Source organism: Rhinolophus sinicus, chromosome 1, assembly GCF_057876585.1.
Source record: "Rhinolophus sinicus isolate RSI-liver-muscle chromosome 1, RSI-T2T, whole genome shotgun sequence".
Classification (NCBI taxonomy): domain Eukaryota; kingdom Metazoa; phylum Chordata; class Mammalia; order Chiroptera; family Rhinolophidae; genus Rhinolophus; species Rhinolophus sinicus.
Window position 1 is genome coordinate 214,230,793 of NC_142501.1, and position 12,797 is coordinate 214,243,589.

General features: G+C 44.1%; 1 protein-coding gene across 6 annotated transcripts in view; it reads left to right on the top strand.

The window, feature by feature from the left end:
* POLN (DNA polymerase nu) overlaps positions 1–12,797 on the top strand; it is a 123,306-nt gene that overhangs the window by 25,447 nt on the left and 85,062 nt on the right. For all 6 annotated transcript variants that reach the window (XR_016019381.1, XM_074320283.2, XM_088793261.1 and 3 more), the window contains exons 7-9: positions 2,344–2,412; positions 3,654–3,714; positions 4,372–4,436. Coding sequence is in view for 5 of the 6 variants with exons in the window: in XM_074320283.2 (XP_074176384.2) it covers positions 2,344–2,412; positions 3,654–3,714; positions 4,372–4,436 (195 nt within the window). In the remaining variant the exon portion in view is untranslated. The remainder of the gene's footprint in view (positions 1–2,343; positions 2,413–3,653; positions 3,715–4,371; positions 4,437–12,797) is intronic.

Here is a 12,797-nt window from a genome sequence, read left to right on the forward strand (position 1 = left end):
AGAGGAGCCAGGGAGCAGGACAGGCCCGGGGCCAGCAGTGAGCCACGACCTTTATATCGTGTGTCACTTGTGTCACTGTGTCCCATGTTTGCAGTTGGAGGGGAAGGTGAGACATGCCATTAGCAGTCCTACCCGGATCGCATGCTGTCTGCAAACAGAGCTGAGTTCTTACTACTGAAAGAAGGAGTTGTCCACCTCAGTATTCTCAGTCCCCCTTCACAAGTGAGAAAACCGAGGTGCAGAAAGGTCAACCTAACGCACCTGGCCCATGGTCAAATAGAGGCCATGGTTCAAAGTTTGGATTTCTGACCGAAAGTCTAGTTTCTTCCTAGCATAATGGGTATGAGTTAGGGGTGGGTGCGACTAAGGAACAAAGCACCAGCTTAGAGGGCGGGCCTGCTCACGGACGGGTGGGGCAGCGCTTCCAGTGCTGTGGGCCTCTTCCACTCAGCCACGTCCTGCCCCCCCACGTGCTCTCGATGGCTCCACCAGCAGCTTCCCCCAAGGCCCTGTCATGCGGGGCGGCCTGCGGGATCTCTGCTCCCACTCCCCACACAAGAACGCAGGATATGGTGAGGCCAAAAAGGAACACCCACGGAGCCATAGGTAGGGGAGTCATACCACTATACTCTCACTGGAGGCTGGATCCACACTGTCCGCAAACCGCCATCCACGCTTGCCAGCCCAGCCGCCTCTTCTTGCTAGCCCCCATTTTTTTCTCTCTTCTCTGCTAGCGTAGCCACAGCAGTTATATTAGTGGCCAATGGCTCACTGGTTACAGCTGACGGCCAACTAGCCACAGCTGATGGCCATGCAATCACAGTTGATGACCATTTACTACCTGAGCCAGCACCTGTCTATGTGAGGCCGAGAGCCTGGAAACTGCTTTTTGGGGTTCTGTCCCCACAGCCCTCATCCACATTCAGGTAGAAGAGATGCAGCCTCGGAGAACCTTCCCCTGTATCTTATGTGTGGGGACAGAGTCCCAGAGAGCAGTTTCGAGGCTCTCGGCCTCACGTGGAAAGGTGCTGGCTCAGGTAGTAGATGGCCGTCAGCTGTGACTAGTTGGCCATCAGCTGTTACCGGTCAGCCATTAGCGACTGATATAACTGCCGTAGCTGAGCTAGTAAGCGCGGATTGCAGTTAGCAGGTAGGGTCACTTGGTTGGCAGACAAGCGGACAGCAGGTTGCAGATCTTGTGGATCCTGTTTCCTGTGTCTGCAACCCAGCCGCCAGCGAGAAGATAGCACTATAACTCCCCTATCTGTGGCTCTGTGGGTGTTCCTTTTTGGCCTCACCATGTCCTGCGTTCTTGTGTGGGGAGCGGGAGCTGAGACTGCACCTGCCACCCCGTGTGACATTGTGGGCCAGCCATCGTCTGCTGTGTAGGCAAGCAGTGTACAGGGGGTGGCAGGTGGCAGTGGGGCCCGCTGACTGTAGGATCTGCCACTGCGCGCTGCTGACGCAGGTGTGACTAGTTCAGGGGAGGAAAGGGTATTCCGGGAACGGGCATTGTGGGAACAGTAGGGTATCATACCATCAAGTGGCTCCTGTGCGGGCAGCAGCAGGACCGCATGTGGGAGGAGGAGACGGGGGTCTGGGAGTGCCAGGAGCTTGGTCTTGCCCCCCCCACCCCGCCCGTTTTCGTGCACGCTGCCTCCTGACTAGTCGCTGCCAGGACAACTACACACAATCGCCAGGAGTGAGCACCAGCACTGCCCACGGTGCGGGCCGGTCTCCACCACCGGCCTGGAGCAAAACAGCTGAGTCTGACCGGCCAGCAGACAGTCTGGGGGTCACTTGGCACAGGGAGCTGCTCCGTGGGAGATGCTGGAGGGGGGGACCGGTCAGGGGAGGGAGAATTAGACTGACTGGTGGGGGCTGCGGCTCACCCCACCTCCCTGTCTGTCCACCTCCCAGGGCCTGTGTGTGTTCTCCGGGCAAGGATACTTGGTGAGCGTGGATAGTGGGGGGCTTCTCGGCTTGTGTGTGGGGGTGGGGGTACAGGGACTGGGGGAGCTGAGAGGCCAGGTCTGAGTCATCCTGTCTGCCACCTGTGGCCTTTCCACTTTGGGTACTGGCTTCTGTGTGGCTCATTGCCTGTACAATGAGGGAAAACTGGTCGGGAGGAAGTGTCGAGTGGCAGGCAGCTTGCATCTGCCCAGTAAGAAGCACATTCTGTAGCACAGGCAGTGACAGAGACCCCACAGGTGGGTGATATCGGCCATGGAAAGACTCGTGCGACCTAGCTAGTAAACATTTGTGTGACTTGTGTCGCTTCCAAACTGTGACGATCACTGCTACCGGGTTTGCCTAATTTTTCATTCTTTTGATCTGTTAAAGAATCAGAATGTATGTGCGAACCTGAGGATTCTCTACAGACTTACGATGGACCTCTGTTCTCAGTTGAAGGCAAGGCATTTTGTTATAACTTCCGGGAGCAGGCACTCTCATTCACGGGTTGTCCAGGAGTGGCTTTCATTCACATGCGTACTCACAGGAAGCGACACATGCAGTGTCTTTGAATGTGCAGGAAGCAAAACCTTGAGTCTAAGGCCATGTTAACCCACATCCTCACTCGGATGGTCCAGACGATGAGGCCTGATGCTGTAGAAGTATCTTCTATAGGTTGACAACAAGTGTAACCTTTGCTAAAGGCCTCCAGTTGAAGTGGGACGTTTCTAATGCTGCAGTTCACAGAAAAGCTGAGTTTGTTTTCGTTAATGGTGAAATGGACACAGCTCCACTCAGGTCTCATTGGGAAGCAGAGGACATTTGAAGAGTTGAATAGACAGTGTACGAGATGAGGGCAGGGGTAAGAGTACCAGCAAGGGATGGAGAAGCCTCGGGGACAGGCACTGGCTGGCAGTTTTCCCATGCCTGGGCTTTCAGGGTGAGCCTTGTGAGGACCTGGGACAGCAGTAGCCCCGCCCAGAAGCTGTGGCTGCAGGCAGAGGACCGCACGCAGCTGGCAGTACACTGTGGGCCGTGGGGAAAGGAAACTCCCCTCCTCTCTCCTGTCACCCCAAGTGGGCGGAACCAGCCTGGGAGCAGAGAAGGAGCCCAGGGGATGTGGCCTAGAGGGTGCCAGCCCCTCCTGGAGGATGAAGAGCAGGGCAGAGACTGGGTCTGGAGAGGCAGGTCAGGGCCGTGAGGGCCGTGGAAGGACAGATGAGGCTGCGGACGCTCAGATGGCATCAGGCAGACGGAGCTGAGAAAGCGCATGGAAGGTGCCCCGAGCACACGGAGAGCAGTCTCATGCTCTTGATGGGGTGACCCCATGTGAAGAGCTCACTTCTCCCCCCATTAATCTGTCGTCAGTGCACAATCAGTGAAAATTCTAGTTACATTCTTGGGAACTCAGTAAACCTCCTCTGAAAGTCCACAGATACCTAAATCACATGTAAAAATGAGAAAGACTAAAGAAAATCGGTGTGGGGCACATCCTACCTACCTGCAAGGTCTCAGTACTAGGGACACTTGAAGGAAATAGCGTCATTGGGCAGGAGAGCCAGGGAGAGGAGTGGTTTTGTGTGGGAAGCAACCCCGTCCCCTCTAGGAGTTGCCTTAATTCCAGTCAATGAAATTAGCAGGCTGTCCAGCAAGAAACAGTAATTTCAAAGAGAACATTGATATTTCTTCTTATGAAACAGGTTTATGGTTTATGGCAACTTTTTTGTACTTTGGAGCTTCCTCTGATCCCAATCTTGGCAGGTAAGTAACTATAAGTTGATGTACAGACATCTTTCTAGAAAATTCTTCATGTTGTTTGGGAATGACTGTTTCTTATTTAGGGATAGGTAGAGTATCACCTGGGCACCGAAGAGGTGGCGAGCCCTTTATTTTCCCTTTCCGTAACAAGAGGGCTTGAACCACATCACCTGTTGGTGCAGAGGAACTGGAAGGTTCTGACAGTTCGGTCATGTGGGATCCCTCCTGTACTGTCTGGCTCCGTCGCGTGCCCTGGCGAGGGGTGACTGCACACTCCTCAGAGCAGCAGTTGGGGAAGGAACCTGTCTGGATGTTTTCATGTCAGCAGTTTTCCCTGCTTCTGGTGTCCTGTCCTTTACCCCTGCCTGAGAACCCTCTAGAAGGACGATGGCAGGGCTGTCCTCTGCCTTGCAGCACCTGCTCTCTAGCTCCCTCCCCCGGCAGCGGCAACTTTCCATCCAGTGTGGCTGGACAGTATGCATCCCCATGCCCACTGCCCCCATTGCTGGGCTCCAGTACAGGCCTGAACGGACACTTGACGAAGGTCAGCGGGCACTGCCATTACTCCCTCATCAGGGGGTGTGGCTTGCTCCCTGCCCTTCCATCTTTCTCAGGAACAGTGCATTGATGCACACTTATCTGCTTTGGTTTTGGATGCAGTGATGGAAAGCCACAAGATCAAGGTGAACAAAGAAGAAATGGAGAGGGCCTCAGCACTCCTCGGGGTACGTTTTTACTGAGACCAGTGCGCTCCTGCGTAATGAGTCCCCATGACCGTTCTCGAGCCACTTCCCTTCCTTTTCTTCCTTCCTTCCTCCTTGGCCCCGGACTGGTGCTGAGCTGTCCCTGCTGTCTGCCTCCTGCGGGGGCACCACAGGAAGAGAGGATTGCAACAAGCGTCGCGTCTGGTGGCCCCCCTCCCATGGATGTGTGCGTGGTGTCATGGTCGCACAGTGACCATCTCAGAAGTTAGGTTCTTGCAAGGACATTGCCCCCTGTAGTTTGGTGAAGGGAACTCAGGGGTTTCTTGGATGCTTTTTAAAAAGCAAAAACAAAACTTTCTGTGAAAAATAAAAAATACAGAGGGATGCTTAAAGATGCATGAAAAGAGCATTAAAATGTTCCCTTTAAGTTATTTTAAAGAAAACTCGGGTATAACCATCTCCCGGGTCAAGGCCTAGCATTTCCCGAAGCGCTGTGTGCCCTTTTCCTCTGAGAACCCCTGCCTGCTGCTGCCACAAATAGCCTCGTCTTGACGTTTGCAGTCATTACCTTTTTGCTTTTCTTTATAGTTTTTCTACTTTAGTGCCTAATAATGTAGTTCAGCCTTCTCTTTGAACCGTAAGTTAATAGTTGGACCTCTTTCTCTCAGCCTCTGTGTCCCAGCCTCACCTACACTGATGCGTCACTGGGTGCTGGAATCTTCCACCTCACGACTCTGTCCCACTGCGGATAGGCTCCTGGGGCTGCACCCCGGTGCGTGTCTGCAGGGCCTGAGCACACGCTGCTCTGGGGAATGGGGGGTGGGCACGGGCAGGGTCTTGCTCAGCGGATTGCTTTCCAAAGTGGCACCTGCCAGCACTGCACGCAGGTCCTGTTGTGTCACAGCCTCACCCACAGGTCCATCAGACTTTTAACCGCAGCCACTTTGGTGAGGACGTAATTGGTGGTGGCTCGTATGGCTTTGTTTTCTATTTTCCTGATTACCGACGACATTGAATAGCTTCTCATGTCATCACTGGTTATCAGGAGTTTCTCTCTGGTAAAGGACCTGCTCACGCTTTTTACCCATTTTTATATTAAGGATTTTGTCTCTAACAGATTTATAGGACATCTCGACTTACTCTGGTTATAAGTCTGGCACATATACCTTCTGTCTCTGTCTCACTGTTTTTATTCTTATCATAGTGAACACAAGTTCTTAATTTTTAATGTAGTACAATTTACCAGTCTTTTTTTTTTCTGATTAGTGCTTTTTGCATCTGTTTAAGAAATCTTTCCTTACTTCAAGCTCACAAAGTATTCTCATGTGTTATATTTGAAAGCTATTTTCATTAGCCCTTGTATTTAGGTTTACAGTCCACCCGGAACTGATTTTTTCTTTTTGTGCACTTTTTAATTAAGAATGAAATTACGTACAGTGAATGATGCAAATCTTATTAATTAAAAAAAAAAGCCACTTAATATAAAATTTACCATCTTAACATTTCTAACCACACCGTTTGGTGGTATTAGGTATTAATACGTTCACGTGGTGTGCAGCCGTCAACACCATCCATCCCCATAATTGTTTTTATCTTGTAAAACTGAAACTCTCTACCCGTTAGACAATAACTCCTCATTCCCCCCATCCTTCAGTAGGGGTTCCCCAGAGCCCCTGGCAACCACGATTCTACTTTCTGTCTCTATGATTCTGACTACTCTTAAGTTCCTCATATAAGTAGAATCATACATTTTGTCTTTTTGTGACAGGTTTATTTCACTGAGCGTAATGTCCTCAGGGTTCATCCATGGTATAGCCTATGGCAGGATTTCCTTCCTTTTTGAGGCTGAATAAATACTCCATTGTATGGATGGATCACATTTTGCTTATCCTTTTTTCTGTCGTTGGATGCCAGCAACTTGGGTTCCTTCCACGGTTTAGCTCTTGTGAATCATGCCGCTGTGAAAATGGGTGTACAAATATCTCTTTGAGATCCTGCTTTCAGTTTTTTAAATATATACCCAGAAGTGAAAAGCTAGATCTTATGGTAATTATGTTTTTAATTTTTTGAGGAACCACCATACTGTTTTCTGTAGTGACTGTACCATTTTGTACCATTCCCACCAACAGTGTACAAGGGTTCCAATTTCTCCACATCCTTGCGAGTACTTTTTTCTGGGTTTGGGTTTTTGTTTTTTTTTTATAGTAGCCATTGTAATGGATGTGAGATGGTATCTCCTTATAGTTTTGATTTGCATTTCACTATCGATTAGTGATGTCGACAATCTTTTCATGTCATTATTGGCCACCTTCTTTAGGAAAATGTCTATTCAATTTTGCCCCCCCCCCTTTTTTTTAATTTTAGTTGTTTGTGTCTTGTTGAGTTTTAATTCTCTGTGTATTCTGGATAGTAATCCTTTATCAGATATGTGATGTGCAAATATTTTCTCCCATTTTGTGGGTTGCCTTTTTACTCTGTTGATAGTGTCTTCTGTTGCACCAAATTTTTATATTTTCATGCAGTCCAGCTTTTTTATTTTTCCTTTTGTTATCTGTGCCTTTGGTGTCATATCCAAGAAATCATTGCCAAAGCCAATGTCATGAAAATTTTGTCCTGTGTTTACTTCCAAGGGTTTTATAGTTTTAGGTTTTACATTTAGTATTTTGAGTAAATGGCCCATTTTGAGTTCATTTTTGCAGAAGGTATTAGGTAAGGGCCCAACTGCATTGTTTCACACTTGAATATCCAATTTTCCCAGCACCATTTAGAGAAAAGACTCTTTTCCTCATTGAATGGCCTTGGCACCCTTGTCGAAAATCATCTGACCATATACACAAGGGTTTATTTTGGGGCTCACTGTTCTATTCCCGTGGTCTGTATATCTGTCTTCCTGTCAGTACCACACTGTTTGGGTTACTGTAGCTTTGCAGTAGGTTTTGAAATCAAGAAGTGTGAGTCCTCCAGTTTTGTTCTTTTTCAAGGTTGTTCGGGCTACTTGGTGTCCCTTGAGATTCCATATGAATTTTAAGATGGATTTTTCTATTTCTGAAAACAATGTCTTTGGGATTTGGATAGGGATTGCATTGAATCTGCAGATCACTTTGAGTAGTACTGACACCTTCATGTATTAAGTCTTCCAGTCCAAAAACATGAGCTATGTTTCCATTTATTTACGTCACTTTACATTTCTTCCAGCAGTGTTCTATACTGGTCATTATACTAGTCTTTCATCTCTTTGGTTGAGTTAACGCCTAAGTACAGACACACCGTGTTTTATTGCTTTTTATTGCGCTTCACAGATACCGCATTTTTTACAAATTGAAGGTTTGTGGCAACCCTGCCTCGAACAAGGCTGTCAATGCCAGTTTTCCAGTAGCATTTACTCACTTCATGTCTCTGTGTAATTCTTGCAATGTTTCACGCTTTTTCATTGTTATGTTTATCATGGTGATCTGTAATCAGTGATGATGATGTTACTATTGTAATTGTTTTGGGGTGCCAGGAACTGTGCCCATATAAGACAGCAACCTTAATAAATGTTGTGTGTGTTCTGACTGCTCCACCGACCGGCCACTCCCATGTCTCTCTCCCTCTCCTCGGGCCTTCCTGGTCTCTAAGACACAACAGTATTGAAATTAGGCCAATTAATAACCTTACAGTGGCCTCTGAATGTTCAAATGAAGAGTAGCGTGTGTCTCACTTTAAATCAAAAGCTAGAAATGGTTTAGTGAGGAAGGCTTATGGAAAGCCGAGACAGACCAAAAGCTAGGCCTCTTGCATCAAATAGTTAGCCAAATTATGAATGCAAAGGAAAAGTTGTTGGAGGAAATTAAAAGTGCTACTCCAGTGAACACACCAATGAAAACAAAGTGAAACAGCCTTATTGTTGATATGGAGAAAGTTTCAGTGGCCCGGATAGAAGAGCAAACCAGCCACCATGTGCCCTTAAGCCAGAGCCTCATCCAGAGCAAGGCCCTAACTCGCTTCAGCTCTCTGAAGGCTGAGGGGTGCGGAGGCTGCAGAAGGAAAGCTGGCAGAGGTTGGTTCGTGAGGTTTAAGGAGAGAAGCCGTCTCCATAACAAAGTGAAGGTGAAGCAACAAGTGCTGAGGTAGAAGCTGCGCAAGTTATCCAGAAGATCTAGTTAAGATAATTCATGAAGGTGGCTGCACTAAATAACAGATTTTCAATGTAGATAAAACAGCCTTATATGGAAGAAGATGCCATCTAGACCTTCATAGCTAGAGAAGAGAGTTGAAGCTGGCTTCAGAGCTTCAAAGGACAGGTTCTTTTTATGGGCTAATGCAGCTGGTGACTTTAAGTTGAAGCCAGTGCTCAGTTACCATTCTGAAAATCCCAGGGCCCTTAGGAATTATGCTAAATCCACTCTGCCTGTGCTCTGTACATGGAGCAACAAAGCCTGGATGACAGCATATCTGTTTACAACATGGTTTACTGAATATTTTAAGTCCACTGTTGAGACCCACTTCTCAGAAAAAAATAATGCCTTTCAAAATATGACTGCTCACTGACGATGCATCTGGTCACCCAAGAGCTCTGATGGAGATTAATGTTGTTTTCATGTCTGCTAAGACAATACCCATCCTGAAACCCATGGAATCAAGGAGTAATTTCAATTTCCAAATCTTATTATTGAAGATTATTATTTCATAAGTCTGTAGCTGCTGTAGGTAGTGATTCCTCTGATGGATCTGGGCAAAGTATGAGGTGTGATCACAAAATACGGTGAGTGCTGCTGCCGAGTGCCATCCAACGGAAAGGCTGGGACCTTCAATACGGATGTGGCATGTCGAACCTTAGTAACAGTGTGTGAAAAGTCAGTCAGGTGTGAGCTACGGTTGAGAGAAGGTGTGTTTTAAAGTGTGCCGTAAATCATCCTCCATCATGACAACATTCCATGTCACATGTCACTTCTGGTACAGCAATTTCTATCAAATAAAATCATTATAGTGTGTCCTCATCCACCTTAATCACCGGACCTGGCACTGTGCAACTTCTGTCTCTTCCCCAAAGTCAAATTGATTCAGGACGTTGAGGCAGCCACGACAGCGCAACTAAAGACATTCACAAAAGAGGACTTCCGGAACTGCTTCAGAAAGTGGCAAGAATGATAGCATAAGTGTGTTGGAAGTGAGGGGGGGTGTTTTGTGGGAATTAATGGCGATGTGTCTTCTGCTGTAATAAATTTTTCTTATTTAAACATTCACCATATTTTGTGATCAGACCTCCTAAATTAAAAACCTTCTAGAAAGGATTCACCATTATAGGTGCCATTAAGAACATTCGTGATTTATGGAAAGAGGTCAAAATATCAACATTAACAAGAGTTGGGAAGAAGTTGATTCCAACCTTCATGGATGACTGAGGAGTTCAAGACTTCAGTGGAGGAAGTAACTGCAGATGTGGTGGAAATAGCAAGGGAACTAGAATTGTAAGTGGAGCCTGAAGATGTGACTGAATTGCTGCAATCTCAGGATAAACTTTAATGGATGAACAGTTGCTTCTGATGGATGAGCAAAGAAAGTGGTTTCTTGAGATGGAAGCTACTGCTGGTGAGGATGCTATGAAGATTGTTGAAATGACAACAAAGGATTTAGAATATTACATAAACTTAGTTGATAAGCAGTGGCAGGGTTTTAGAAGATTGACTCCAGTTTTGAAAGAAATTCTGCTCTGGGTAAAATGCTATCAAACAGCATCACGTGCTACAGAGAAATCAATGCAGCAAACTTCATTGTTGTCTTATTTTGAGAAACTGCCACAGTCACCCCAACCTTCAGCAACTACCACCCTGCTCAGTCACCAGCCATCATCATCGTGCCAAGAGCCTCCAACAGCAGAAAGATTCCGACTTCCTGAAGGTTCAGAGGATGGTTAGCATTTTTAATCAACAAAGTGTTTTGGGGGGTTTTTTTTTAACATTTTTTTTTTTTACTAGTTTCAGGTGCAATAAAGTGTTTTTAAGTTAAGGTATATACATTGTTTCTTTAGACATAAGACTATTGTGCACTCAATAGATTACAATACAGTTTAAGCATAACTTTTATATGCACTGGGAAACCAAAAAACTTTATGTGACTTGCTTTATTGCAATATTCGTTTTATTGGAGTTGTCTGGAACCAAACCCACAGTATCTCTCAGATATGCCTGTATTTTATTCTTTTTGATGGTATTGTGAATGGAATTGTTTTTGTAATTTCCTTTTAGGATTGTTCATGGGTAGAAATGCAACAATTTTTTTGTGTGTTGATGTTCTATCCTGCTGCTTCAGTGAGTTACAAAAGTTCTAACAGGTTTTTTTGTTTGTTTGATTGATTTTGTGTGTGTGTGTGTGTGTGTGTGTAAAATCTTCAGCATTTTCTACATATAAGATCATATCATCTGCAAACAGAGATAATTTAACTTCCTCCTTTCCCATTTGGATGCCTTGTATTTTTTTTCTTGCCTAGCTTCTCTGGCTTGAACTGCCAGTACCATCTTGAATAGAAGTGGTGAAAGCAGGCAGTCTGATCTTAGAAGAAATGCTTTTGAGTCTTTCACCATTGAGTATGATGTGTGCTGTGGGTTTTTTATTTATAACTTTGATTACGTTGATGTAGTTTCTTTCTATTCGTAGTTTCTTTTGTGCTTTTATCATGAAAGGGTATTGGTTATCATCGAATGCTTTTCTGCATCAATTGAGATGATTTTGTGTTTTCTCCTCCCCTCCATTCTGTTGATGTGGAATATTACATGGTCAATTTTCATATGTTGAAGCATCCTTGCATTCCAGGGATAAATCCCACTTGGTCATGGTATATAATCCTTTAAATTTACTGCTGAATTCTGTTTGCTAGTATTTCATTGAGGATTTTTGCATCAATGTTCATAAGTGATTCAATCTGTGGTTTTCTTTTCTTGTAGTTTTTTTTTTTTTTCTGGCTTTAGTGTCAGGGTAATGTTGGACTCATAAAGTGAGTTGAGAAGTGATCCCTCCTTTCCAACTTTTTGGAAAAGTTGGAGAAGATTGCTATTAGTCCTTCTTTAAATGTTTGGTAGAATTCACCAGCAAAGCCATTGGGTACAGGGATTTTCTGTGTTGGGAGATTTTTTATTATTGATTCAATTTCCTTACTAGTTATAAGACTATTAAGATTTAATCTTGGTAGGTTTTGTAATTCTAGAAATTTGTCCATTTCATCTAGGCTATCCAGTTTGTTGGTGTACAATTTTTCCTAGTACTCTCTTAAAATCCTTTTTTATTTCTGTAGAATTGATAGTAATGTCTTCACTGTCACTTCACTGATTTTAGTAATTTGAGTCTTCTCATTTTTTCCCCTTAGTTTATCTACCTAACAGTTTGCTGATTTTGTTGATCTTTTTGAAGAACCACCTTTTGTTTTCATTGATTTTTCTCTACCATTTTTCTGTATTCTATTTGTTTATCTCTGCTATAATCTTTATTATTTCCTTCTGCTAACTTTGGGTTTAGTCTGTTCTTTTTCTCATTCCTTAAGTTGTAAAGTTAGGTTATTGATTCCAGATCATTCTCATTTTTTTTAACATAAATGTTTATAGCTATAAATTTCCCCCTTTGCACTGCTTTCACTGTGTCCCATAAGTTTTGGAATGTTGTGTTTTCGTTTTCATTCATCTCTTAAGTAATTTCTAAATTACATTTTGATTTCTTCTTTGATCCTTTTGTTATTGAAAAGTGTGTTGTTTTAATTACCACAACTGTAAATTTTCCAGTTTTCCTTTTGTTATTGATTTATAATTTCATCCTGTTGTGATTAGAAAAGATACTTTGTATAATATCTGTGTTTTAAAAATCTCTTGAGACTTTATTTGTGGCCTAACATGTGGTCTATCCTGGAAAATGTTTCATGTGCACTTGAGAAGAATGTGTATGCTGTTGTTGTTGGGTAAAGTGTTCTGTTTGTGTCGGTTAGGGCTGGTTCATTGATCACTGTTTAAGTCCTCTATTTCCTTACTTAAATTTAAATGGATTAAACTCTACAATCAAAAGCTAGATTGTCAGAATGGATGAAAACACATGATGTGTTTACTTATATCCTGTTTGGTTTTTCTGTACATTATTTTGAATAGAGTATTCAAATCTCCAACTATTATTGTATAACGGTCTATTTTTTCAATTCTGTTAGTTTTTCTTCATATATTTTGATGGTCTGTCATTAGGTGTGTAAATATTTATAATTGTTATATCATCTTGCTATATCAAATTTATGTCATCTTTTGTCTCTTGGAACTATTTTTTATTTAAAGTCTGTTTTGTCTGATATTAATATAACAACCCTTGCTGTGTTTTGGTTACTGTTTGCGTGCAATATCTTTTTACATCCTTTCACTTTTAATCTGTTTG